Source organism: Littorina saxatilis, linkage group LG15 (assembly GCF_037325665.1).
Source record: "Littorina saxatilis isolate snail1 linkage group LG15, US_GU_Lsax_2.0, whole genome shotgun sequence".
NCBI lineage: Eukaryota > Metazoa > Mollusca > Gastropoda > Littorinimorpha > Littorinidae > Littorina > Littorina saxatilis.
Window position 1 is genome coordinate 44,362,195 of NC_090259.1, and position 27,418 is coordinate 44,389,612.

General features: G+C 43.6%; 2 protein-coding genes across 4 annotated transcripts in view; both read right to left on the reverse strand.

Moving 5' to 3' along the window:
* Positions 1–14,440, reverse strand: part of LOC138949444 (uncharacterized) — a 31,035-nt gene extending 16,595 nt beyond the window's left edge. Inside the window, exons 1-2 of one of the 2 annotated variants that reach the window (XM_070321275.1) lie at positions 14,293–14,440; positions 2,308–2,511 (exon numbers count right to left, since the gene is read on the reverse strand). The gene's annotated coding sequence lies outside the window, so the exon portion shown is untranslated. Of the gene's footprint in view, positions 1–2,307; positions 2,512–5,268; positions 5,648–14,292 lie in introns of those variants that run through there. The other variant, XM_070321276.1, reaches the window with a different exon arrangement.
* Positions 14,441–19,633: 5,193 nt separating this feature from the next.
* Positions 19,634–27,418, reverse strand: part of LOC138949437 (superkiller complex protein 2-like) — a 33,169-nt gene continuing 25,384 nt past the window's right edge. For both annotated transcript variants that reach the window (XM_070321262.1, XM_070321263.1), the window contains exons 19-25: positions 26,798–27,073; positions 25,754–26,130; positions 23,026–23,236; positions 21,845–21,955; positions 20,746–20,964; positions 20,226–20,366; positions 19,634–19,844 (exon numbers count right to left, since the gene is read on the reverse strand). In XM_070321262.1, coding sequence (XP_070177363.1) covers positions 19,644–19,844; positions 20,226–20,366; positions 20,746–20,964; positions 21,845–21,955; positions 23,026–23,236; positions 25,754–26,130; positions 26,798–27,073 — 1,536 coding nt within the window. In that variant the 3' untranslated portion in view covers positions 19,634–19,643. The remainder of the gene's footprint in view (positions 19,845–20,225; positions 20,367–20,745; positions 20,965–21,844; positions 21,956–23,025; positions 23,237–25,753; positions 26,131–26,797; positions 27,074–27,418) is intronic.

A 27,418-nucleotide genomic window follows, 5' to 3' on the forward strand; every position in this document is an offset into this window, starting at 1 on the left:
TCGAAACTATTTCCGAAACGATACGCGTACGCGAATTCGACACGACATTCTAACGACGGACGAGCTCGAAACGAATTCAAAACAATACCGACTTTGAGTATTAAGGGTCTATATAATGTTCATTTCACTGCTGTTTCCGCACACGCGCTTCGAATCATTTATCGGCGATATATACAAAGTCTTTCATCTTGGGGCACTTGACTGTACGGCCAGATCTGGTGCTGACTGGGATCTTGCTGGGGCTGGACGGCTTCACCGGAGCCTCTGGTTGATGTCGCTGCGGGGTCATCTTCGCCGGCGGCTGTGGCGTATTGGTGGTCTCAGTAGCTGTAGGGCATGGTGTAGGTGGCGGTTGCTGCGGGCGATTGCAGGCGGAGTCAGCTGATGGTTCTGGGCTGGCGCTCTCAGCAGTCTTCTTCAGGTGGACTCTGTTCCGACGGTACAGCGAGCCGTTGGCCTGTATCTCGTATGACCTATCATCGAGGCGCTTGGTGACGACAGCTTTCGTCTACTTCTTGTGGCCTAGAGTAAAGGGCTGCATACGTACAGTGTCGCCTTCTTCAAGAGGGGGTAGGTCTTTGGCTCCTTTGTCGAAGTTGGTTTTCTGCTTCTTCTGGTGTGCACGCAACTTCTTCTTTTCGGCGTCTAAGTCTACCTTTGGTTTCAGGAGTGTTGCTGTTGTTGGAAGCAGTGTTCTGGTTCTTCTGTTGAAGAATCGCTGTGCTGGGCTAGTCCCGGTCGCTTGGCTAGGAGTGTTCCTGTAGTTCAATAGAGCAAGGAACTGGTCTCCTTCTTTGTTCTTCCTCAGCAAAGCCTTTGCAGTCTTGACTGATGATTCAGCTTTTCCGTTTGCTTTGCTGTTATAGGGACTTGACGTTCTGTGTTCAAAGTCGAAAGAACGTGCGAATTCTTGAAAGTTCTCCGAGGTGAATTGTGGACCGTTGTCACTGACTAGAATGCATGGGGAACCATAGCGGGCAATGTGTGCTTTCAACTTCTTGATGACGGTAGAGGAAGTAGTGTTCTCAAGTCTATCAATCTCCCAGAAGTTGCTGAAGTAGTCAGTGGTCACCATATAGTCTTTCTCGTCGAGTTCGAAGAGGTCGACGCCTACCTTCTCCCACTGACGAGAAGGAAGTTCATGTGGCATGAGAGTTTCTGGCTGATTGGCGCTTTGGTAAGTGTTGCATGTTTCACAGGTTGAAATGAAGTTCTTAATGTCTCCCGACATGCCGGGCCAAAACAGACACTCTCTGGCTCTCTTCAGACATCCGTCAATTCCAGAATGAGTAGAATGAACAGCTGTCTTCATCTCTCCACGCATAGACTCAGGAACGACGACTCTTTCTCCTTTAAAGATGAGTCCATCTTGAACTGTCATTTCGTCACGAAAGTGAAAATAAGGAGTGAGGGTGGCTGGTAGATCGTTTCTGTCGTCAGGCCAACCAGTCATGATGGTCGTCTTGAGAAGCTGGAGGTTTTCATCGTTTTCCGTCCTGGCCTTGAGCTTCGCCAGTCTTTCCTCCCGGATGGGCAGGAAACTCACCATATTGACGAACTCAAAATCCTCTTGACGGCTGGGGGCATTGATGTATGCTCGTGAAAGCGTATCAGCGAGGTGCATCTCTTTTCCTTTCTTGTAATGGACAGTGATGTTGTAGTTCTCGATTCGTAGCATCATACCTTGGAGTCGCCGAGGTGCGGCAGACAAGGGTTTCTGGAGAATGGCTTCTAGAGGCTTGTGATCGCTCTCTATTTCAACTTGGCGCCCAAATGTGTACTGGTGGAACTTCTCCAAGGAGAACACTATGGCCAGCATCTCGATTTGAGCGTACCTAGTTTCTGTCTCTGTCAGTGCTCTGCTGGTGTATGCGATCGGGCGGCCATTCTGCATCAAGACAGCACCAAGTCCGGTCTGACTTGCATCACATTGGATTGTGATAGGTTCTTCAGGCTTGTAGAAGGCTAGCACTGGAGCTTCTGTCACTAGCTTCTGTACTGCTTTGAACGCTTTCTCATGAGTCGGTGTCCAGGTCCAGACCACATCAGTTCGAGTCAGTTGTCTGATGGGTTCCAAAACGTCTTGACATAAAACACGGAGTCTTCATTCCATGTGCTCGTATCTTTATGCAGGAAGCAAGAGAGAGGAAGTGGGGAGAGTAGTCTCCCTGTACATCGAATAGCCTGGTGCTCACAGTCACACTGTTGCGCAATAACGTAACAACCTGTCCCAAGACAGACCGATGGGTCCTAAGAGGACGTTAAAACTAATCATTCAATCAATCAATCAGAACAACATTGACTTACGTGGCTTAATCCTCTTCACTCCTTGTCATACACAGGGTCTCCACAGTCGCCCTTCACTTCCTCCGGTCTCTGGCTGTTCTCTTGGCCTCCTCCAAGGTGTGATCGGTGGCTTTCAAGTCGTCCAGCAGAATATAAGCGTCCACGTTTGCTTTGGGATTCTACGTTTTCTCCTGATCTGGACTGTTATAGGCTCTGAAGACCAACCTGCAAAAAATCAAAGAATCATTATCATGCTCATGATAGTGGTAATATTCACATCACATACTTTTCTCCAGGGCTGGAACTTTGCTTTTTTGTTGAAGGAAAAAACACAGAAAAACATTTGGAGTGAAAGATCGAAAGCCACCATATTTGGCTAGGAGAGGGAGATGAAGAGCTAAGACTAGTAAGAGAGTGCGACCCACACCCAAACATTAATAAAGATTTTAAATTTGGTCAAATCTTCCCTAACGCATCTCCAGTTGGAAATTCAACACACCTATTCTATAAGCTCACAAAAATTGTCAGACTACAGTATAGGCACTGCAGAAAACTTAGGATATTTATTTACGTTCAAGTAATCATCTAAAAATTACAGTATTTTGTTCCATTTGCTTGTTGATCAGTTTCCACAGTGCCACACAAACAAATCTGTATTAACTATCATGTTATAATAAAACACTGCTTTTAAACAGGTCGATCTACACATAAGTTGACCTAGGAGATCGGAAAAATCTCCACCCTTAACCCACCAGGCGCGGCCGAGATTCGAACCCACGACCTTCCACATAGGAGGCCGATGTTTTATCCACACTGCGCCACTCAGCGGGGTGAAAAAGAAACATGTCCACATGACTCTAGTGAAGGAATTAGATGATGGCGGCGGGCACAGGGGCCTGGTGGATAAGACATCGGCCTCCTAATCGGAAGGTTGTGAGTTCAAAACCCAGCGGTGGCCGCCTTCTGGGTTAAGGGTAGAGATTTTTCCGATCTCCCAGGTCAACTTATGTGCAGACCTGCTAGTGACTTATCCCCCTTCGTGTGTACACACAAGCACAAGACCAAATGCCCACAGACAAGATCCTGTAATCCATGTCAGAGTTCAGCGAGTTACAGAAACACGAAAATACACAGCATATGCTTCCTATGAAATCGACGTATGCTACCAGCTAGAGTGGCAGGGTAAAACCAGTCATACAACATGTACAAATCCACTCGAGCAAAACCATGAGTGAACGTGGGAGTTTCAGCCCATGAACGAATTAGAAGAAGATGATGCAATTCCAGACATATTTTGTTATCAACTACGCTATACACCAATTCTTAGCAGGTTATTTTCAAACACCCTCGATTGCTGTTCAATCATTTTGATCTGTCATAATAATATAGACAGGTACTTCGGACAATAGAATTATTAAAGATCCAGACTAGCTGGAACCCAGTTTCGAAAAGATATCGTCAGACTGGCGATGTCGTGATAAGGTTAAAACGTGTCATTTGAACGCGTCATTGCCAGCCAGCCAATCATGGTCTACTGTGGGAGACACACCTTTCTACTGCTTAAAGCAAAACCTACAGTAATTTTTTACACTGAGCACAGCTGCATGCAGTGTTTATTAAGAACAGGCTTTGTTTATCACTTGCACATACTACAGGCTTTAAAATTGTAATAAATAAAACTATTAAACATAGATCAAAGGAAAGTCAACATTTGTATCAATTGGTAAGTTATAAAAGTAAATGTTAGTTGATGAATTTTGAGGATATGATACCTTGGTCAAGCATACACAGTCATACATGTATCATGTAACCAATTTTTAGCAGGGCATTGCAAACATGTTCGTTTGCAGACTTTTATTTGAGTTTTATCATTTCAGAATTGTGTGTGTGACTTCCAAGTTCAACATATCTTGTACACACGGAACATCAAAACTTTTGGTTAATTCACAGATTCATCTTTGTAGTCAAAAAATGTAGTTGCGTTTCAATGATACATACAGTACTTTTGTTTGACACAAAATTGTTCCAGAACATTCATGCTTTTAAACGAAAGGTTTCGTGCAGGGCTGTCAACAAATGTGCCAATATTTTTAAATATGATGTGGAACCAGAAATGTATTATTCCAGCGAACTTGGAGGTATCCCACGAACGCTATACTGTAATCGACTTGAGATGGTTTGGTTTGGTTTGGTTTTTGGGGTTTAATGTCTCTTCAGCAGATGCTAGCTGCTATTCGAGACCGATCGACTTGAGAAATGTTCATGCCGATAATACATGATAAAGAAGGATTCTTTGTGTACAAACTCAGGCTACAGTTGGGGATGGAAGTTCACCAAAATTTGGGAACATACTTACTAAAATACGGTGGGTGACAACCAATTCTTTGATTTTTGATCCACACCACCCAGGGCCGATATGTTGGGGTGGAATTTCCAAGACTACAGCATAATGCTTGCGCAATTAGACGACATCAAGATGTTTTGACGTCATGCATTGTTACCTGTGTGTGTGTGTGTGTGTGTGTGTGAGTGTTTGTGTATGTGTGTGTGTCTGTCTGTCTATGTGCGTGGTTTTTTTTTTTTCATGAATGGTAAGTGTGTGTGCGTGTTTGAGTGTGTGTGTGTGTGTGTGTGTGTGTGTGTGTGTGTGTGTGTGTATGCATGTACATGTGTGTGCATGTCTTGCTGGGGTATGCAGTGCATTGGCGTTTAATTTGTAGGCGTTGGTTCGCGATCAGTCAGAATCAGAATCACAACAAAAAAGTTTAGAAAGACGCAGTTTTCTGCTTGCTTAAACCTTTCGCAAAGTCCTAACAACGATACTGAACGCCTGGGACATACCATACAACAAGCCCAGACAGCCTGACACAAACACAGTCACTGAGTCAAAGTTTCAAAGAGGTGTGGCAGACTCTGAGACAGAGACTGCGAGAGAAATCCAAGACAGAGACAGATACAAATAGATATGGATGGCTTACTCACTGTTTAGCCTAATAACAGGTTGGAAGTTGAAGTTTGCTTCGAACTACTTTTATCGTCAAAAGAGGGCTCACGGACACACATCGGCGAATCAAAACAATCTCACATGAAGTTTGGTGCGCGCCATGGACTCTGGGCTGGCCGTGTAACGGAATGACACGAAATATGCTTCGGATCAGTTCGTTGAGGTTCGTGTGAATTCGCAGGGACGGCGGAGAGAGACGAACCTACGGCCGGAAGCTACCTTTTAAAGCTAGCAGACGACGCCCATAGTTGTAGTTGACCGGGTGTCCAAGATGTTGGTCTCTTTGTTGTTGGTGCACAATAAGCATATTAACTGTTTTCCTCGAATAACAAAACAAACAAAAAAATGCCGCGATGAATGCACATGTTTTACGGTTGCACAGATTTGTATGCCTTTTACGGTTGCACAGATTTGTATGCATGGAGTTATGTGTTTGATTTCGAATTCTGTTTATCCCCAAATTGAAAATTTTAATAATAAATTTTAATTTGATTATATACTTACCCAACTCACATAAAAGCAATTTACTTCAGTTTAGTGCTAGGACGCTGAATCGTCATCTTGGTAACAAGGGGAGGTAACCCTAAAAAAAGAGCGACCTTGACCCTATAATAGAACGAAGTCTCGCGTGACTTCCTGACCTTGCCGCCATCTTTGAATTCATACGATCGAAAGCTAACGGAAAAACCCCTCCTTTTTTTAGGAACCCATAAAACCCTCAAAAGCGGGGCAGGAGGGAGGGTATTCACTATGTGAGTTGGGTAAGTATATAATCAAATTAAAATTTATTATTAAAATTTTCAATTAAATTACATTCTTATCCCAACTCACATAAAAGCAGATTGCTAATAAAGGCGGTGGGATGCTCAATCTATGAGCTAGGCAAAAAAAATATGCCCTGCTGCAACCATTGCTGGAAGCGCGTTAGAACCGTAACGCCGCGCGCTGGAAAAGTCACGCAGGGAAAGGTTGATAGAGAGCTCCTACGATATCCATTACACGAAGTCAAGGACCTCGGGATATTGTACTGATTTGGACACCAACGTAGATAAGACCCTGTCTACCCTTGTGATCAAAAACGATAAGAGTAGTTTTGCTTATGAACCTTTAAACCTCTTGTAAAGGACAGGAAGGAGCATAGTGAGATAACTGGTCAGATTCATAACAATGGATCGCCTATGGCGAGAATCTTAGAAAGAGGAAAACTATAAAAACCATCAGAGATGGTTGTCCTAGTAGTTGATGCCTGACAAAAAGTCTGGACGGAAACAGAGTGAGGTAGAGAGCCTCTATTGAAAACCTACATAACACTGTAAGCCAAAGAGTGTGTGAATCTCGCTACCTCTGCGCGCTGCAGCTAGGAGAAAAGGAAGAACGTTTCACGTAATGTTTATGAAGGCTAGCAGAATGCAGCGGTTTGAAACATGTGGAGCATCGAAACTCGAAACCGAAAGACCCAGACTTGTCTTGCTGTGGTCTTTTGTATTGATCCCTATCCAGTATATGGTCTCTCTGAGAAAAGAGACCTGTCATCTTATAATGCGAGCTAAACAAGTCACCCTGACAAGATTAGGGAGAAGCAAGCCTAATTTACGTAAGGCCTAGAAATAGGCCCATGTTCTAACGAACCGTCTGGACAGAGCTCAAAAGAGAACAGTCCAAGATACAAAATACACCACCCCCTTTTTCTTCACCTTACTGCCTTATCTCAAAAGGCTAATGAGTGAGGAGGAAGGACCCATTTGCGGGAGTGTGACAGAATGCCACTGATCCTTTCAAATAAAAGGATGAAGCTCTGATAGGAAATCAAGCACCAGAGAAGACAACCATTGTCCTCAATGGCTAAGGGAGTGGTGTCGGTGAGAGCAAAGTACCCATCTCCCTACACCGTGGCTCGAAATAAAGAGGGCGAACTTCTGTTAACCGGAAATGAAGCCTCGCGGGAGCAAAGTGCCGCTGAATTTGAGTGTGAGTAAACAGCAGTACAATAGCTGAAGCCATAAGGCCACAGCTTGAAAACTAGAAAGAATGCCTGAAAGGCCCATATTCAAAACAGTCCCCCGTCCCGGTAGCAACCGAGACCGATGACGCTTAAACCTCGGTGGTCAGAACGAGACCGAGTTGCGGCCTTTGCTGAAAAACGATAAAGAATAAGCCGAGGCTGCAAGGATGAAGGTAAACTTTCCCTATTGCAAAATCAGGAGTGAAACATAGGGAGTATTGAAAACCTGATTGCCTGCTAGTACTAAGTTAGCCCAGCCCGCAATTGGGAAAGACACGCGAGGGTATCAGTAACCCGATCCGCTCTCAGACTAAGCTCCCATCCCGAGAGGGGTGCGTGAGCGTCTTTTAATCTTCAGTTTCCCGATGACCGTAACATTAGAGGCATTACATGAAGTTAGTTCAAAAAACCTTGAGAAAATAATCTCAAAGTAAGAGAACTGGCCTAGGGATAGAACCAAGGTTTCCTTAACTGGAAAACCAAGTGCTAGAAACCTAAAGTTGGGAAAAAATCGCTGAGGGGAAGGTAAGCTGTACCCTCCCTCTGCCCTTTGAGCGAAATTGGCTCAGCCTAAATTGACGCTTAGAAAGCGTGCAGAAAGACCTGAGAAAGTACCCAAAGCTGAATCCCTGAAATGGAAAACCAAGATTCAACCTTCGGATAAACAGAGGGGAAGGCGCGGTAAAACCGGGCGCCTGTATGCCATACTGTGACACGTGTGACGTCACTTCGACGGCCTAGCCGAGAAGGCTAGAGAATCTAACAGGGCGAACAAATGCGTACCATTCTGCGATGTAGGAGAAACTCCTAGCACATTGCAAATTTAAGAAAAATCCAGGGGCCGTCGCAGTGAAGGCTACAACGAGAGTGTAGCCTGTTAACTCGCGGGAGAAAGCCCTGCAAGGCGTAATGCCAAAGTAGAAACACTGACCTCAAGGAATGTGATTCTATTCATTGCTGGCAAAACATAAACCACCCCAATGCTAAAGACTTCTGTGCCAAACCTAAGTTTAGCCACATGATGATGATTTAGTTCTTTCCGTAACCTCTCAGAAAGAAAAGCTGAAACTAAGGAATTTCTGCGAGTCCTTTGTGCTGCGCAGCGAAAGTCGCCTCAAGAGGTAGGCTTAGCCGGAAAAGTCCCGACTGAGAGGCTACGAACAGTAGCTCAGCGAGCGAGCGAGCCTAAAAGGACTGGGTGGCCGAGTGGTAACGCACTTGCGCTCGGAATCGAGAGGTTGCGTGTTCGACCCTGGGTCGGGCCGCTATTTTCTCCCCCCTTTCCTAACCTAGATGGTGGGTTCAAGTGCTAGTCTTTCGGATGAGACGAAAAACCGAGGTCCCTTCGTGTACACTATATTGGGGTGTGCACGTTAAAGATCCCACGATTGACAAAAGGGTCTTTCCTGGCAAAATTGTATAGGCATAGATAAAAATGTCCATCAAATACCCGTGTGACTTGGAATAAAGGCCGCGAAAGGTGAACATTCGCCTAACAGGCTTGAGGTTTGCTGGTCGATGTGAATGCGTGATATATTGTGTAAAAAAATTCCATCTCACACGGCATAAAAGCGCTTTGAACTTCGGATAAGGCGCTATATAAATAAAGAGAATTATTATTATTATTATAATAGAGATTTTGAGTCAGAATGTGAGCCAAAAATTTGGACATGTTCTGGCGATTTGTCGGAACCCAAAGCTTATGACTCTAATGAGAAAGCGCGATTCCGTAAACCGTAAAAGCCGAGATTGTTTTAACAGCTTGCCTTGTTTTTCCGCCACCGAGGCGAAAAATTAGCGGCCTTAGCAGCTTCACCCGAGAAGGAGAAAAATAAGAGATATGCCGCACCATAGATGGGCGTACCTACCACAAAGCTGCCTAAGGCAGAGGGTCTAACCCTAAGTGTGTTTGCTTAGCTTCGTTATCTTGCCTAATTGAGGCAAAAGTGGCAAGCTGAAGCAGTTCACGGCTCCTCCCAGAAGATGGGGAGGGATGCACCGTAGCATAAACGTGCGAACACTCCCCTGATGAGCCACAAAAAGCAAAGAGCGGAGTAGATCCGCCTCTTACTTGTAACCTGAGCCAAGAGATGGCTGACCAGACAAGCAAAACCCCTGTGAAAGGAAAAGATTAAAGTGACTCAAAAGTGTCTTAAAATCTTAGATCCTAGAGGGAAAAGAGAACCTGCACGCGTGCACGGAATGTGCAAATAAAAGCGCTGGGAGGCTCCGCTGCTCAGTAGACTTTAGCCAAAGAGGCTAGAAGCGTCATAGCCTCCATCTCCCGTGCGTCACGACAAAACTCGAAGTTGACAAGCGCAGAGAAGATAAAACGCAAGAAAAATCTTTGCAAAGTTTCCGAACTCGAAAAGATCATGTGCTTATTCCCTCAGAGCAAGAGAGAGGACTCAGTATAACGTACTGTTCTACTGTAGCCGTCTTCCCTAACAGAAAAGTGACATCTTTCTCTACCGCATCGCCACCAAACTTGAATGAGTCTAATGACAACGCGATAGATCTCGACAGAGATCTCTGCAACGTCTCAGAGAGAGACAATAACTCAAGCAAGCGTAAGCCAGTCTCCTCCAAAGACAAAAGAGAATTGTCCGTAAACGGGACCACTCTGTCTCTGCTGTCCATCTTGCCAACTGCAAGTTCCGGTGTGACCGGAAGAGTGGAACGAGGCAAGGCAAACGAGTCAATCAACCTGACTGAGTTATGCGGCAGTGTAAACTTCTTAGCCGAAACAGCAGGCAAAGCTGAGGCTAAACACGAAGAAGCAAGGTAAGGCTGCGCTGAAACAGGAGCCAGACCAAGAGCTGTTAGTGTTAACAGCGGTACAGCGTGAAACGCACCGCCATGCTGAACAGTAGCTAAGAAAGCTCAAACGCTACCAACGGGGATTCCCGAAAACGGAACTGCTGCTTCTTCCTTCGCAGAACGGAAATCCCCCAAAGCGGAAGGAGGTTGGGCAAACAAACCAACAGGTGTTGCACCACCCTCCTCAAAATACCGTGAAACAACTTCCGCCACCAAAGCCAGCGGAAGTTTAACCGGTATACGGAAGTCGGCATCTTCGTCAACCTGAACGGAAGCACCGAAATCCGACTGAAAATCCCGCACATCCGTGCAACCAGGCAACGCACTTCCGCCCTGACTACAATAGTCAGGCGGAAGCGTCACCCGGAAGGGACGACACGCGAGGGATACAATACCCAAGCAGTGTGTCCCTAGGGACTGCTTCCGCCCCAGTGGGCGGAAGCGGGGAATGCTGTGAAGCCACACCAACCGAACGCAATGCGGTGAGTGACAACGGACGCAAGTCCCCTGTTCGGTCAGAGACCGAACGCGTATCTGGGCTCACCCCCTGTTAGTGCTATCCGCTCAAGCTTACGGAGCGGCATCACACTGGGATGGCTTTCACTCACGGCGCACCGGCGTGGCTACTTTCTCCAGTATACGATCTTCGCTTTGGCAGGAGAACCCGGCTACTAACGAAGAATAAATACCTTGATCGTTAACAGGCCGACCACCAGAAGAGGCCCGAGAACGCAGAAGAGAAAGACCGTCACTGCCATCAAAAGACGCAAGCACGTCAGCGGCGTGACTGTGGCCGAAGGAGGAACACGCACCCTGCCCAGGGAACGGGAATCCCCAACACCAGGAGGAAAAGACAACAGTACTGCCTTGGTCGACAAAAAATCTGCTGAAAGTGATGAAATCTGGGCGCTCAGAGAGCGCAAAACAGCACAAACATTTAACTTATCACCAACAGAGCTAGAACCTGAAGCAACTGTAATAAATTCTAAAGGCAATTTTGGCATGGGTAATACAGGCATGTCAATAGTAGCTCATTGATCGCAAAAAAGCAGAAACATCTAGCTTATCACCAACAGTAGCATGGGGCAAGCTAGGAAAAGACAACTCTCGCTGCAAACCACGCCCACTCAAAAATCCGGTTGGCGATTTGGCTCCCGACCCCAGGGTCAGGTTACGGCAAAGTACGTCGTTTTGAGTGGTTGGTTGTGGACAATACTGACCGGTACCACTCGCAGATACATAGGGCTAGAGGTGCATCGACATTTTTTTCGCCAGGTCGCGAGAATTCTATAAAATAAATGCAAGCGAACTTTTGTCATTTTTTTCTTTTTGCGATAGGGCGAGTGCACCACCGAAATTAGTTGATGAGAACGTAGTCGGGTGTTTCATCTTTCATTAGCAACTGAAACAAGAAGAGCAAACGCTCGATCGAGTCACTTTCGCAGTTCTGAATATTATATGAGGCATCAGATGGACAGGAAGAAATTGCTATTCACAACACAATACAGATGTAAATAATTTGATGTAAAGAATAATCCTATAAAGTTTGAATCAAATCCGATGAATAGTTTCAGAGATATGATATTTCAATTTTTTTCCTTCAAGACATACCTGTGACCTTGAAAAAGGTCAAAGGTCACCAAAGCAGACGTCAAAGTGTAGAGGTCACTGGGAGTCACGTTCACATAAAATTTGAGCCCGGTCACTTTTATAGTTTCCGAGAAAAGCCCAACGTTAAGTTGTGTGTTGCCGAACAGAAAAGGCTAGTTATCTCCCTTGTTTTTCTGATAACGTTCGTAAAAGGCTACAGATGTAAATACTTTGATGTAAAGAATAATCCTACAAAGTTTCAATCACATCCGATGAACTTTGTCAAAGATATAAAATGTCTAATTTTTCCTTTGACGCTGACCTGTGACCTTGAAAAAGGTCAAAGGTCAACGAAACCATCGTTAAAGTGTAGAGGTCATTGGAGGTCACGACTAAACAAAATATGAGCCCGATCGCTTTGATAGTTTCCGAGAAAAGTCCAACGTTAAGGTGGTGTCTACGGACGGCCGGCCGGCCGGCCAGACTAACACTGACCGATTACATAGAGTCACATTTTCTCAAGTGACTCAAAAATAAGGGGAAAGTTCCGTAAAGGTTCCCATTTCAATGGAGGAAACGACCTACCCCCCTCTTCGACAAGTACGGAGAATGCCGAAGGCTTCCGAGCGAGAGTCACGTGACCCGAACGTATAATTTTGGCGGTTGTCTGCTATTTTGTTGTTCCGACAATGTGGCACATTTGCGCTTTTCCGACGCTTCACACAGCAATTCTGCGTATGGATACTTTTTTCAGAAAGATGAAAGTCTAAATCGCTGAAACTGTTCTTTGGTAAGTACGGAATCCAACAAAAGAAATGGCTGACGACGATTCGAATGCATTGGCGAAACTGAAAGTGAGAAGATGCCATCATCATCATGGCGGAAGACAGCGAGTCGGATAGCGTGTTGAAATGATTAGGCTGATTCGTTCGCGCTGATATTTCTCAAACTGGCAAACGAAAGAAACTCCGCTGATGGAAGTTTAGTTTGAATTGAAAGTGAAGCATGTTGACCAGTTGTGGTGGTGGTGGTGATGATGGGGGGGGGGGGGGGGGGGGGCAGTGTTGACTTTGACACGAACAGAGTACACAGTCAAATTGGGATCAATGGGAAACAGATACGATATTGGATCAAGTTACAACTGTTTCTGTATGCCTTTCAAAGGATTTTTTGGGTATGGTAATTTTATCACTTTGATATTTCCTATCATTAAAATTACCCATTGTGTTGTATTGTAATTATTACAAATGTTTATACAAATTACAACAGTCAATATATTCTATTAGGCCATAACTAAATATGCATGAGTTTAAAGAGGAAAAACGTTAGAAAAACCACTGGCTGCATGGTAACACAACTGAAAGCCCACAACACTGTGTCTTGCAAAAGTGTGTGTGTGTGTGGGGGTGGGGGTGGGTGTAAGGCAGCAGCAGCTTGAGTGCATGAGGTAAGTAGTAAAAGGGATAAAAACCAACACAAATACAAAGACAGTATTGTAGTTGAAAAGGTAGTGAGTGGACACAACAACAAATAACTGATCATAAAAATATTTACATGTTATTTGTTATATCAAAATCAATATTTTAATTTTATCATGAATGGACCAGTCATTTTGGTCATGCAGCTTTTATTTCAGTTCAGCATGTTCATAATTATGCAGCAGTAGGGAGGTTGATATTGTAAGAAATTACCTTCGAGACAGTTTTTTTGTTTACCTAAGAATTTTTGGAACAAAGAAACGCATCAGACTCGGTATGTGCCTAATTTATTGGAAGATTAACACGATCTTATTTTTCCATATTTGGAAGATAATCCTGATTCAGATGTGGAACTTGTAACCATCAACAAATAAGAAAAAAAATTAGCAGCAATGTCTGGACATAAGAGCCAGAAACCATAACTTTTGAAGGTTCACTCAGTACATCAAAATTCAGATTTTCAGGCAGATAAAAAGGTCCTGTTACACTTTTTTGTGTGACTTCCTACTCCGCAACCTGTTCTGTTGTATAGTATTTATGACAAGAAAGCCCTTTAAATCAATTACAACAGGTTTTAGCTGAAATTGTGTGCAGGACAGGTTGTAAAGGGTGCCGGTCACTTTTTCAGCAGAATTTTTCAGCAGCCCTAAAATCGCAATTGTTAAAAAAATCATTAAAAAAATCAAATATGTACCGATCTTCAAAATTTAAACTGCTTTACAATTCTGATGGCTTGGAGAATGTAGTTACATATAAAAAGTTTGAAAAAAATCCAAAGAAAAATATGGTTGCCCCATGCTACCAACAGAGCCAGAACCTCAAGCGACTGTAATTGATTCTGAAGGCAATTTTGGCATGGATAATTCAGGCATGTCAATAGTTATAGTAACAACAAAAGAAGATTTTGACGAGAGGTCTGAGACGTTAATCACAGCATGACTCGCAGAGGCTTTCGATTTACGGGGAGGCTTTTTGACAGGAGAAGGCTCCGCCACTGGCTTAGAGTTTTCCTTTTTACCACTAACCGACATGGTGGGTGAAAAGAGTAAACAACAGCTAAGCGCTGGCAAAACCTAAGTCAAACTATCAATGAAAAAATCAAAATAGCTCACCCCAAACACACGTAGAGAGCAGAGAAACGTGCGCGAGTACCAAGGTGTGGGTCTGACACAAGCAGCATCAGACAAAACGGCTGAAAAGCCGGAGCGAAAACAGACACGTCCGTACCCACGGATCCTGAAGAGAGTATGACTTCAAAGATGGCGGCAAGGTCAGGAAGTCACGCGAGACTTCGTTCTATTATAGGGTCAAGGTCGCTCTTTTTTTAGGGTTACCTCCCCTTGTTACCAAGGTGACGATTCAGCGTCCTAGCACTAAACTGAAGTAAATTGCTTTTATGTGAGTTGGGATAAGAATGTAATTTAATTAGATGTGCAAAAAGGGAAATCCGAAAGACAGAAAAATAACGTCAAAATCTGCAATACTGAACAATTTTTTAATGCTTCAACAAATCTTACCCCAAAAAACACCTTCCCCTTCAAAGCCTGATTTCTTACGATTTCGGGGGGGGGGGGGGGGGGGGGGGGGTCCACTGTAGTGTAATAGTTTACATCATCCCGGATACAGCTCTTCTGATTACATAGAGTTTTTGTGCTCAGGACCATGCTTAATTCAATAGTTTTTGTTGATCTGATGCTTTTGTTTTTGTTTTGTTTGTTCTTGGATGAACTCAATGCAATGGTACAATCTCATCAGTTACAGAACCACCCCCCCCCCCCACACACACACACACACACATACAAACACAGTCACATGTCTACAGACACTACGCAAACAGTCACACTCTCATTCTCTCTTTCACACACATACACAAATGCACAAACACTCCCTCTCACGAACACACACACACACTCTTTTTTCACACAAAAAAACACACACAAGGCCCATGACATAGCTAATGTATATTTATTGGACATTTGAAGAACCATACATTATCATTTGCAATGACGATTGTAAGCCTTGAACAATACCACTGAACAATGTCACAGACACAGGTATAGTGGTAGGAGAAATTTGTCAAGTGACAAACACCTGTACCCATTTCATGTACAACAAGAATGAGAAAGAAAAATGTGACTGGAAGAAGCATGCATGTAGTAAGCTAGCCAGACAGGTAATATTAATGTTACTTCAAATATGTTTCTATGCACATGATTGGATCATTGTCATTCGCTTTTTATTTTAATTTTTATAAATATCATTGATCTGATAAAGGGAAGTAAAAATATTATTGGAACACATGATTTTTTTCTCTCGTAAGTTTGTGTGTGAAGTCCAACCTCTTTTTATTTTAAACTTACTCTCTGACCAAAACAATATTCATCACAACAATGCAGCTCAACTAAAAATATTTAATAGAAAAGCACAATTTTTCACAAATGAATTTTCAACCTTTTTCCATGTCAGGAACTTCTTACCTGACCTTTTTTTAATTTTTTTTTAGCTCAAGCACGAAACTAACCAGCATTATTTTGGTTGTGAGAAATACAATACAAAGTGTTCATTAAATTGCAACAATCACAGCTCACCGACAGGCAACAAAAAACTATTTGCAATGTACAATAGACTTGACCCACAAGTCAGCAGCGAATGTGATAAACGGGTTATCTCCCCTGAAAAGCGAAGCAAGCTTCGAAGATGGCGACAATGGAAAAGAGAAGAACTGTGAGCGAACTGCGAAAGGTGTGTGTGGGTGTGTGTGTGTGATGTGTGTCAGTGTGTGTGTATATGCGCGTGCTGTGTGTGATGTGTGTCAGTGTGTGTGTATGCGCGTGCTGTGAGTGTGTGTGGCTGTGCTTGCGTGAGCTTGTGTGTGTGTGTGTGTGTGAGAGAGAGAGAGAGCGATAGTGAGAGTAGGGTATGGTTGTTGGTGAAAGTTGAGTTGGACGCTGGGGTTGGGCGGGTGTGTGTGTCAGAGAGGGTTGTGTGTGTGGGGGGGGGGTGGACTGCGTGTGTGTGCTTATTTGTGTGTGTGAGGGTTGTGTGTGTGTGTGTGGGGGGTTGACTGCGTGTGTGGGTTTATTTGTGTGTGTGAGGGTTGTGTGTGTGTGTGTGTGTGTGTGGGACTGCGTGTGTGTGTTTATTTGTGTGTGGTGTGTGTGTGCCTTTCGCCTTGTATTAAGGAAATTAAACTGCGTTTGCGTATTATGTGTGTGTTTGCAAGCGTGCGTGTATGTTAGGCATATCTCAGTAGGTGTGTGTATGTGCGCGTACGTGCAATGTGTGTGCGTGCGCGCGTGTGTTTGTGTATGTATGTATGTATGTGTGTGTGTGTGTGTGTTTGTGTGTGTGTGTGTGTGTGTGTGAGAGAGAGAGAGAGCGATAGTGAGAGTAAGGTATGGTTGGTGAAAGTTGAGTTGGACGCTGGGGTTGGGCGGGTGTGTGTGTCAGAGAGGGTTGTGTGTGTGTGGGGGGGGGGGGGGTGGACTGCGTGTGTGTGTTTATTTGTGTGTGTGAGGGTTGTGTGTGTGTGTGGGGGGGTTGACTGCGTGTGTGGGTTTATTTGTGTGTGTGAGGGTTGTGTGTGTGTGTGTGTGTGGGACTGCGTGTGTGTGTTTATTTGTGTGTGGTGTGTGTGTGCCTTTCGCCTTGTATTGAGGAAATTAAACAGCGTTTGCGTATTATGTGTGTGTTTGCAAGCGTGCGTGTATGTTAGGCATATCTCAGTAGGTGTGTGTATGTGCGCGTACGTCAGTGCAATGTGTGTGCGTGCGCGCGTGTGTTTCAGTGTGTATGTATGTATGTGTGTGTGTGTGTGTGTGTGTGTGTGTGTGTGTGTGTGTGTGTGAGAGATAAACAAACTATCAAGAACAAAACAAAACTGAACAAACGAAATGTTTTCCCCCCAACTCTGATTATTGCTTGTTTTGGAGACGACTGTGATTTTGACTTTTTGAGTAAGCCTACACGAACACACAAGCTCAATACAGCCGGCAACAAGTTCGCCGGTCGGGGCAGTGAAATACTATTTCAAATAGATCTATTTCACTAAGAATGTCAATGGATATAGGGCAACATACTTGTTTTTTAAATCAGTGATTGATTAGATCGTCATATTTTTGTGACACTGAGACCAAACCATCAAAAAATTAGCAATAGGCCTTGAATCAAAGTCGTGCGAGATCTGACCTTGCTGCAAATGTACGTGTACGACTTGATTGTGTTGACGTTCAACTGGTAAGCTGGGCGATTGCAGGCTTTTATCCAGCGAAGGCAGCGATCTAGATGGTACAGATGCTTTCCCGGTTTCACAAATGGGATGAATTTCACGCCAACACAGCGTTCAGGATACCTATCATCCGTTTTACATTGTCCCCAAGCACAGCGTTTGTTAGCAGCATTTGTGTGTGTTTGCTTCCTAAAACAAGGGAAGTAACTCCCAGAGTCTCGATATGTGGATATGGTTAATTACGGTGAATCATCTCCAAAGCCAGCAGTGCACAATGAACAAAAGCTACATACACACAGGTATACATATTCGCACTTGCACAGCGCCACATTCATGTGCGCATACACACAAACACACGATTTGTCATCTGTGCAGATCTTCTTCTTGTCGTTCGCTGTTAGATCGTCAGTCCGGACTGCAGGGCGAAACGTGCTGTCCTCTCCAAGTCCTCTCTGGGGCCGTATAGCTTCTTTTGTAGCGCTGTCTCCTCTGGCCAGGTGGTGTCCCTCAGAGCACTGTGGTATGGACAAGCCTGCAGGATGTGCTCTGCTGTCTGATTCTTGCCACACGGACATAGGGGGGAGGGAACCAGCTTCAGCTTTGTGGCCATATGATGGTTTAGTCTGTTATGTCCAGTGCGGAGTCTGAGTAGGACGACTTGTTCTTCACGTTGGAGCAGGTGGTAGTCATCTTTCTCCGCTCTGGTTTTCCTCTTGTTTGGTGATGATTGTCTTTTTTCCCTTGTACTGCAGCTGGGACGTGAACTGTTCCTTTGAGGCACCTTCTGTGCAGATAATCCTTGTGCGCCGGCAAACAGACATGCGAGCACACCCTCTCAAAGGTTCTGATGCTATGATTACTTCATGGCACATATGTACATGAAATAGTACACTTTGTTCTGTTTTTATGAAACATTCAAGTGTGCTTCTTTCCGATTTGAAGAAGCTGTGACTGTACATGTATGTATTTCCTGTGCAAATCTCTGTCACCCTGTCTACATTTATCTGCGAATCCTTTACCCACCATATGCGCCCAACACACAAACTAACATATATATGCACACACACACACACACACCCATGCACGCACACACTGTCAGTGTGACACACAAGCATGAACTGTTACACACTGTGTGTGCATAACCAGTGCAAATCTCATTCACACTGTGCAGTTACTTGCTAATCCTTTACCCTCCATACACTCCCCAAAAAGATACACACACACTTCTCTGTTAAAGGTACTGAACTTGTCAAATCCAGGTGCACGGAGCCCCTGGGGCTTTTAGTCATACCTCAGGCAGCTATCCGTTAGAAGAACTACCAAGTTTCATTGACTTGCATCCAAAAAGTCAAGAACTGCGATTTTTGTTACGAATTAATTTCGTACTCGGACCCGGCTGGTCTTGACCTATTTTTGGATCTAAATTTAGATCAGATAGATCACCACATCATGCACAAAAAGACACGTCACTAGCAAACTATGTCAGACGTCATCATGAGTTTGTGTAAAACAAAATGGAGGCCGGAATCACTCAGTTGAATCGAACTCCGACCAAACACCACGTAATAACTAGGTTAATTTATGCACTCGCGTGAACAAGAAACTGTCGAGCTTCACAGATGTCGTCGTTGGGTAGTTTTGGGTTTGTTTTACTACCATAGGAGGATTTTTGAACTGTAAATGCACTCAGCTGCAACAAAAACGCAAAACGAAGGCTGTGAGCTGCACTGTGCCTTTAAACAGCACCAGTTGTCTGTCCTAATCAAAGTCATGGCTACTTCCATCTTTTTAAACAGTATGGGGTTATACCCAGACACTCCTTAGTCTCACAGCTCTAGAACTCAACCCCCCTCCTCTCTCCACCCCCCTCCTCTCTCCTCCCCCACCACCATCATCACCCCCCCCCCCCCCCCCCCCCCCCCCCAACTGTTCCACAAGCCTATTGCGTGTAGAGACTGGCGGCAAAGACAATGTTATCTTGATGATACTCTTCGCTTCCTCCATCTTTTTAAACAGCGTGGGGGTTACACACCGACACACCTTTGTCTCACAGCTCAAGAACTCTCTCCCCCCATCCCCATACTGCCTAATTCTGCCACAATTAAGCTCACTGCATGTAGAGACTGGTGGCAAAAACAATGTCTTTTTAACAAGTCTCAAAGCTCCGGAACTATCCCCCCTTGAAGCCCCCCCCCCCCCCTCCCCCCCCCCCCCCCCCCCCCCTGTCTCACAGGCTCACTGCGTGTAGAGGCTGGCGGCAAAAACAATGTCTCTCTTGATGATACTCATGGCCTCTTCCATCTTTTTAAACAGCGTGGGGTCTCCAATGATGCGGGCAGCGTTGCGCACGTCTCGCAGCAGTTCATACAGTCGCTGGATGCAGCGCACAATGATTCCTTCCTGCACGTCCGTCAGTGATGTGATCTCCGCAAACGGCTGCAAATGTACGCACATAACAGATTCAGTGAAATCAACCGCTCAATGATACAAGATCAACACATAACAAAGAAATGCTTCATCCAAAATCAGATGGTCTGCTAACGTTCCAAAAGTCAGAAAAAATAAACCAAGATTAGTTAGTTGATGGAATGTTTCATTTTTTAATTTTAATGTTTTGTCAAAAATTTAACATTCCATTAACTAATCATTTGTATTTATTGACTTTGTTTCATTTCAGTTTGAAAGATACTTGTTCATGCTCCTACAGTGTTTTACAGGAACTAAAAAGAGTGAGTATTAAATTCGGGGCCGGGTATTAAAAAAAAACAAAGGAGGGGATGGCGGGGGAGGGGAGTTTCCACTGTAGCTACAACTCACCATGCCTCTCGCCCACTCAAAGACGACCTCCATCAGGTTGAAGTGGAAGGATTCCTTGTAGTCCCCCACAGGTATCTTCATGCCAACTTCTTTCTGGACACGTCCAATCTCCTCCGCTTTCTGCAGGATCTTCTCCATGCCCTGTGCATACACATAGTTATTGGAACGGGTCAAATTTTGAAGTATAGGCTTAGGCCAAAAAAAAAAAAGGTCTGTTTACGGTAACATAGGCCAAAACAATAGGGTCGGTAGGTCGGGATTTTTTTTTTATTTATTTATTTTTTTTTCTTCCAAAAAAACATATTTTTACGTTATTTTTTTGGTTTTGTTTTTTGTTTTTTTTCCCCCAAATGCCAAAAAAAAGTCTAGGGTCGTGCGAAAAATATAGGGTCGGTCGGGTTACCGTAAACAGACTATTTTTTTTTTTTGCCTTATGCACACAAATAATGCATACTGAATAGATAGAACAGAAAGAAAAGGAAAACAGAGCAGAAAGAAAGAAAGAAAGACGTTCATTCACCTGTTTGAGCGTGTCAGTCAGTTCGGGAGCTGAGCAGTTTTTCTGCTCAAAGACCATAGAAGAGAGGAGCGCGGCGATGTCAGCAGGGTGAAGGTCAGTCAGGACGTTGTCGAACACCAGCTCCGTGATCATGACCTCGTGGTTTGAGATCTCGCACGCCACGCGACCCTTCAGCTGCACCGAGCCTTGTGCGTCCACGTAGTGCAAACGTGTCAGCATCTGTCAAGCACAAACCATATTTTTAAAACCAACAGACGATGTTCGGAAATAACTCGGAGAAAAAAGCTCTGGAACGTAGAAAAAAAAAGAAGAAGACAAAAAATGCTACTCACATGGGTGATTTTCAATAGACGAACTCCAGAAATAACTCTGTCCGGTTCGTATGGGCTGTGAAAGAGTGAATGCTCTTGCTTTTATTGAGGCAAACTTTTCCACAAGACATTATAATACCCATGTGATTTGGAATAATAGGCCGTGAAAAGTAGGATATGCGCCGAAATGGCTGCGATATGCTGGCCGATGTGAATGCGTGATGTATTGTGTAAAAAAATTCCATCTCACACGGCATAAATAAATCCCTGCGCCTTGAATATGTGCGCTATATAAATTGCATAAAAAAAAAAAGGTTAAAAAAAAAAAAAAATCCCTGCGCTTAGAACTGTACCCACGGAATACGCGCGATATAAGCCTCATATTGATTGATTGATTGATAGTCCAGTCAATAATGAGGGGTGTGTCTGAAGCACGTGGACAAGGAGCATGTGTGGAAAGTTTGCCTCAATAAAAGGAAAGGTATTCCGCTCTTTCACAGCCCATTCAAAGCCGACAGAGTTATTTCTGGAGTTTGTCTATTGAAAATCACCCATGTGAGCAGCATTTTTTCTTCAACTTCTATGCTCATTTTTCTGAATTCTTGAGCTTTTTTTTCAAGTCCCTAGGCAGACATATAGAGAGATCCCATACAGTTTTATAATGGGGGTAAATTTACAGAGGTTAGGAAAAAAAAACCACCTGAAAACAGAGTCCTAAGAGGTAAGGAATCTTAAATTGGGGGATCTTCAAAGGGGGGGGTTCTACTGTAACCCAAGAAATAACTTACCTCCACTCTCTGTTGATACTCTGGCAGTAGCTGTAGACTCTGGTCGGACAGCAAGAACTGAAGGCGTCTGTACTCCTCCTTCAGACCCATGTTGCTGCTGATCTGACTAAACTGTAAACACACATACACGCTCATTGTAATGGATTAACAATACACACTTAATTATGCACTCAAAAACACGCACATACCAACAGTGTGTACATGTATACACAAAAGCACAAACACATAACACACACATGAGAATGTAGCTTCGACTGCAGTTTTGTTTCTCATAAGTTGGCAAGGAAAATCATCAGAAAAGTTCATAGATAATGAACAGATAAAAAGCCAAACATTTTTACAAGCAAGGAAGCAGATCGCTAAGTTATGCAGGCGGACACTCAAACAAACAGATGAACAGACGACACAATTAATATCAGACAAAATTTAACTCACATGATTGTGTGTGTGCGTGTGACTGTTTTGTGTGTGTTTGTGCGTGCATGTGTGTGTGTGTGTGTGTGTGTGTGTGTGTGTGTGTGTGTTAATTTTTGTGTTGTTTATTTCATGCTGCTCTGACTGTTTTTACTTTTATATTTGTATTTCTGTTGCTTCTGTTTTTCTCCTTTTTTTCCTCTTTTCAAATCCCACTATCCTATTAACATACATTACAACATCTATGTTTGTCCGCCAAATCTGACATCATACTGTTTTTAAGAGCTCGTAAATAAAGCATAGACTGTTGTCCTCCATTGTATGCAGCATTGTTATTTGTATATTTTTAAACAAAATTTAACAAAATTGTTTTGAACAGGCACAGTGGATAAGACATCTGCCTCTTATTCGGAAGGTCGTGAGTTCAAATCCCGGCCGTGGCCGTCTGGTGGGTTAAGGGTGGAGATTTGTTCGATCTCCCAGGTCAACTTGTGTGCAGACCTACTAGTGCCTTACCCCCCTTCATGTGTACATGCAAACACAAGACTAAGTGCGCACGGAAAAGATCATGTAATCCATGTCAGAGTTCGGTGGGTTATAGAAACACGAAAATACACAGCATGCGTCCCCAGAATGCGGCAATGGCTGCCTGAATGGCGGGGTAAAAACAGTCATACATGTAAAAACTCACTCGTGCAAAAGCATGAGTGAACGTGGGAGTTACAGCCCATGAAAGAAGAAGAAAAAAAATGTTTGTTGCAACTCACATGTTCATCAAACTTGGGGCAGTTCACACACTGGAACTGACCAAACTCTTCCTGCATGAACTGCAGGGAGCGGAACTGCTCCACGAGGTCAATGTCACGAAGGTGAAGGTCTTTGGTGGGGTCAAGGCCACTGAGACCTTCAGGGTTTTGCTCTGAGAGACGCAGCAGCTCCTGTGTTACCATGGTGACGGACTGAGATGGGGGGTCGTCCCTGCGATCAGTGGAAGAAAACGTTGTTCACACACACCACAGAGAGCAGAAAATACTGCCTCTGCTCTGACTGACATTTTTCTCAACTCTTTGCAGCTGGTGGGTTTTTGCATTAAGCCCAGATTTCTCACCCATCAAGGTCTTGAAGGACTGGAAACCGACCAACTGACCCATATTGATTTCATGCCACAGCCTGCAGCCTTATCTGTTTTAGAAATAAGCCGACTCTGTTTCGTTAGAATGGTCCTTGTAATTTAATGAACAGTCTTTGCAGGCTATCCGAACTTGCAGTTTCTTGCTTTTGTTGTTGTTGTTGTAAAAAAACATCTAAAAACAATCACTAGCTTGTGCAGTGGAACCACCCATTTGAGAACACCTACTTAAGACTTCCTCCCTTTTACGTTCCTGTTTTTTTTCTCAGATTTTCAGTTCATAACCGCTGTAAATTTTCCTCCATTTTAAGACCCTCTCCTAGGGGCGGGGATGTAGCTCAGTCGGTAGCGCGCTGGATTTGTATCCAGTTGGCCGCTGTCAGCGTGAGTTCGTCCCCACGTTCGGCGAGAGATTAATTTACTTCTCGGAGTCAACTTTGTGTGCAGACTCTCCTCGGTGTCCGAACACCCCCGTGTGTACACGCAAGCACAAGACCAAGTGCGCACGAAAAAGATCCTGTAATCCATGTCAGAGTTCGGTAGGTTATAGAAACACGAAAATACCCAGCATACTTCCTCCAAAAACGGCGTATGGCTGCCTAAATGGCGGGGTAAAAAACGATCATACACGTAAAATTCCACTCGTGCAAAAAACACGAGTGTACGTGGGAGTTTCAGCCCACGAACGCAGAAGAAGAAGAAGAAGAACACCTACTTAAGACTTCCTCCCTTTTACGTTCCTGTTTTTTTCAGATTTTCAGTTCATAACCGCTGTAAATTTTCCTCCATGTTAAGACCCTCTCCTTTTTAAGACCTGGTTTTCACACATTTTTTCAGGTCTTAAAAGGGGGGTTCCACTGTCATCCCGAAGCCTCAAATAAAAAAATTAAAAAATGTGTATCTCGCCTGAACCGACGCTGTAACGTAATAAACAGTCTTTGCAGTCTTGCAGTTTCTTGCTATTGTTGTTGAACATTTCATTTACAAAAAGCAATCACTAGCTTGAACATAAAAAAATGCCTCAAAGAAGAAAACAAGTCGCGTAAGGTGAAATTACTACATTTAGTCAAGCTGTGGAACTCACAGAATGAAACTGAATGTAGTCCGCCACTAGTGCAAAAGGCAGTGAAAGTGACGAGCCTGTTTGGCACGGTAGCGATTGCGCTGTGCTTTACTGTACCTCTCTTCGTTTTAACTTTCTGAGCGTGTTTTTAATCCAAACATATCATATCTATATGTTTTTGGAATCAGGAACCGACAAGGAATAAGATGAAATAGTTTTTAAAACGATTTCGGAAATTTAATTTTGATCATAATTTTTATATTTTTAATTTTCAGAGCTTGTTTTTAATCCAAATATAACATATGTATATGTTTTTGGAATCAGAAAATGACGAAGAATAAGATGAAATTGTTTTTGGATCGTTTAATAAAAAAATAATTTTAATTAGAAGTTTCCGATTTTTAATGACCAAACTCACTCATTAGTTTTTAAGCCACCAAGCTGAAATGCAATACCAAACCCCGGCCTTCGTCGAAGATTGCTTTGCCAAAATTTCAATCAATTTAATTGAAAAATGAGGGTGTGACAGTGCCGCCTCAACTTTTACAAAAAGCCGGATATGACGTCACATCCGGCTTTTCGTGAAAGTTGAGGCGGCACTGTCACGCTCTCATATTTCAACCAAATTGGTTGAAAGTTTGGTCAAGCAATCTTCGACGAAGCCCGGACTTTGGTATTGCATTTCAGCTTGGAGGCTTAAAAATTAATTAATGAGTTTGCTCATTAAAGTTGTCATTAATATCGATTTTTCGCAAACAGATTTAAAATTGATTGCATCGTATTCATCATATTCTGAATCTAAATATATTTAACATATGTCATGTTTACTCTTAAAATGTGATCACAATTAACGAAAATAGATTAATTAGTCTTACGATAAAAATTTAAGAAATCGATCCAAAAATGATTTCATATTATTCTTTATCATTTCCAGATTCCTAAAACATATAGATATGATAGGTTGTATTCAAAACAAGCTCCGAAAGTTAACAAGAATACAGAAAAAAGAGCTTTCCTGCTTAGCACAATACGCTACCGCGCTATTCTGGCGTGTTAATTTCACTGCGTTTTGCACGTGGAAGGTGAGCGATTTCCTTCTCGCGGGGATTGACGAAGCTGTACTGTCTTGGTGAAAAACTACAGTGCGTTCAGTTTCATTCCGTGAGTTCGACAGCTTGACTAAATGTAGTAATTTTGCCTTACGCGACTTGTTTGTTGTTAAAGTGATTTACAAACACAAAAAGCAATCACAAGCTTGTACATACAAAAAAAATAAAAGAAAGAAAACAATAGACTGTCTCACCTGAAGCGAGGCTGTTCTCGCTTCTTGACATCCTTGACGATCTTGTCCGCTTCCAGCTTGATGGTCTTGGTGGTAATGACGGCGATGTCAGCAGCCTTCACCTCCACCACACCGTGCCAGCACACTCCTTCAGGGATGAACAGCTGCCGCATCTTAACCGGCTTCACGCGGTGATTGTCGCTTGGAGTGATTTCCCCTGCAGCGAGGTTGTCTCCCCTGTTGGCCAGGATAAGGACGGTGAAGATGCGTGTGTTGTTGCTGCCCAGACTGCTTTGAAGGACGGCGCCAAGGACGTTGCTATGGCGACTGTTGTCGATGACGACCACTCGACCCGCTGACAGGGCTTTGATGGCTGCTGGGTGAGACAGCACAACTTCCTGGGAAACAAGGATAAATGTCATTTAATGCAAATTAAAATTATTTGTATATTTTGGTGGTTTTTTTTCCCCCTGGGCTATTGTGAAGTGCTTTGAGCTGTAGCGAAGCGCTATATAAATATTCTATTATCATTATCATTTTAACATGTTGGTGTCGGTTTCAACTCTATGTTTGGTCCACACAGGTTGAACAAACCATACAAGTGTAAGCTTCAATGAGCAACCCAAATGATTGTTTTGTACTATGATTGTTTTGTACTATGATTGTTTTGTACTATGATTGTTTTGTACTATGATTGTGCTGTTTCAAGTAACATTCTGCATAAACCGAAGAAATTTTAAGAGGATTTGTTGTTGTCAATATTTTGTTCCTATCTTGTGACATTACGGGATTACTATGATTCCTCAGAGTGCTGGTAGGTATAGACAGGGTGGACAGAACTAACCTACCAGCACTCTGAGGAATCATAGTAATCCCGTAATGTCACAAGATAGGAACAAAATATTGACAACAACAAATCCTCTTAAAATAGTAAAATCTCCACCATAACACACTATAAATATAAGGTGCACAGAGAGAGACTCACTCACACACACACATGCAGAAACACACACACGTGCAAACACACACATACACACACGCACAAACAAATACACACAACCCAACCTGCAGTCGCTGTTTCAGCTCTTGGTAGTCCTTGCAGGCCTTGTAGTACCGCTCAAGGTCAACCGAGCAAAGGTAACACTCAATGTCCTTGACCTTCGACATATGACCTTTGAGCTCCTCCATGGCCTTGCGATGATTGACCTCCTCTCGTTGAGTGTGGAACTCAGAGAAACTGCGACGGATCATGTCTTCCACACGCAGCTGTTCCACGCGCAGAAGGTTCAGAATCATGGTGTTGGTGAGTCTGAACTGTGACTCTAGCGTTGTCGGTTTCCCCTGAAATAGTGAGACTGATGTAGTATGTTATCCTAACATCCACAAGAACTGAGATTCTACTCGCTTTTATTCCATGCGCAGAAGGTTCTAATATCCACAAGGACTGAGACTCTAATGTTGTTGGTTTGCCCTGAAACAATGAGATTGAGTTGAGTTAGTACGTTATCCTAATACCCACAAGAATTGAGACTCTAGCGTTGTTGGTTTGCCCTGAAACAACGAGATTGAGTCAGTACGTTATCCTAACATCCACAAGAACTGAGACTCTACTCGCAGTTATTACATGCATAGAAGGTTCAGGGTTATGGTGTTTGTCAGTCTAAACTGAGGCTCTAGTGTTGTAAG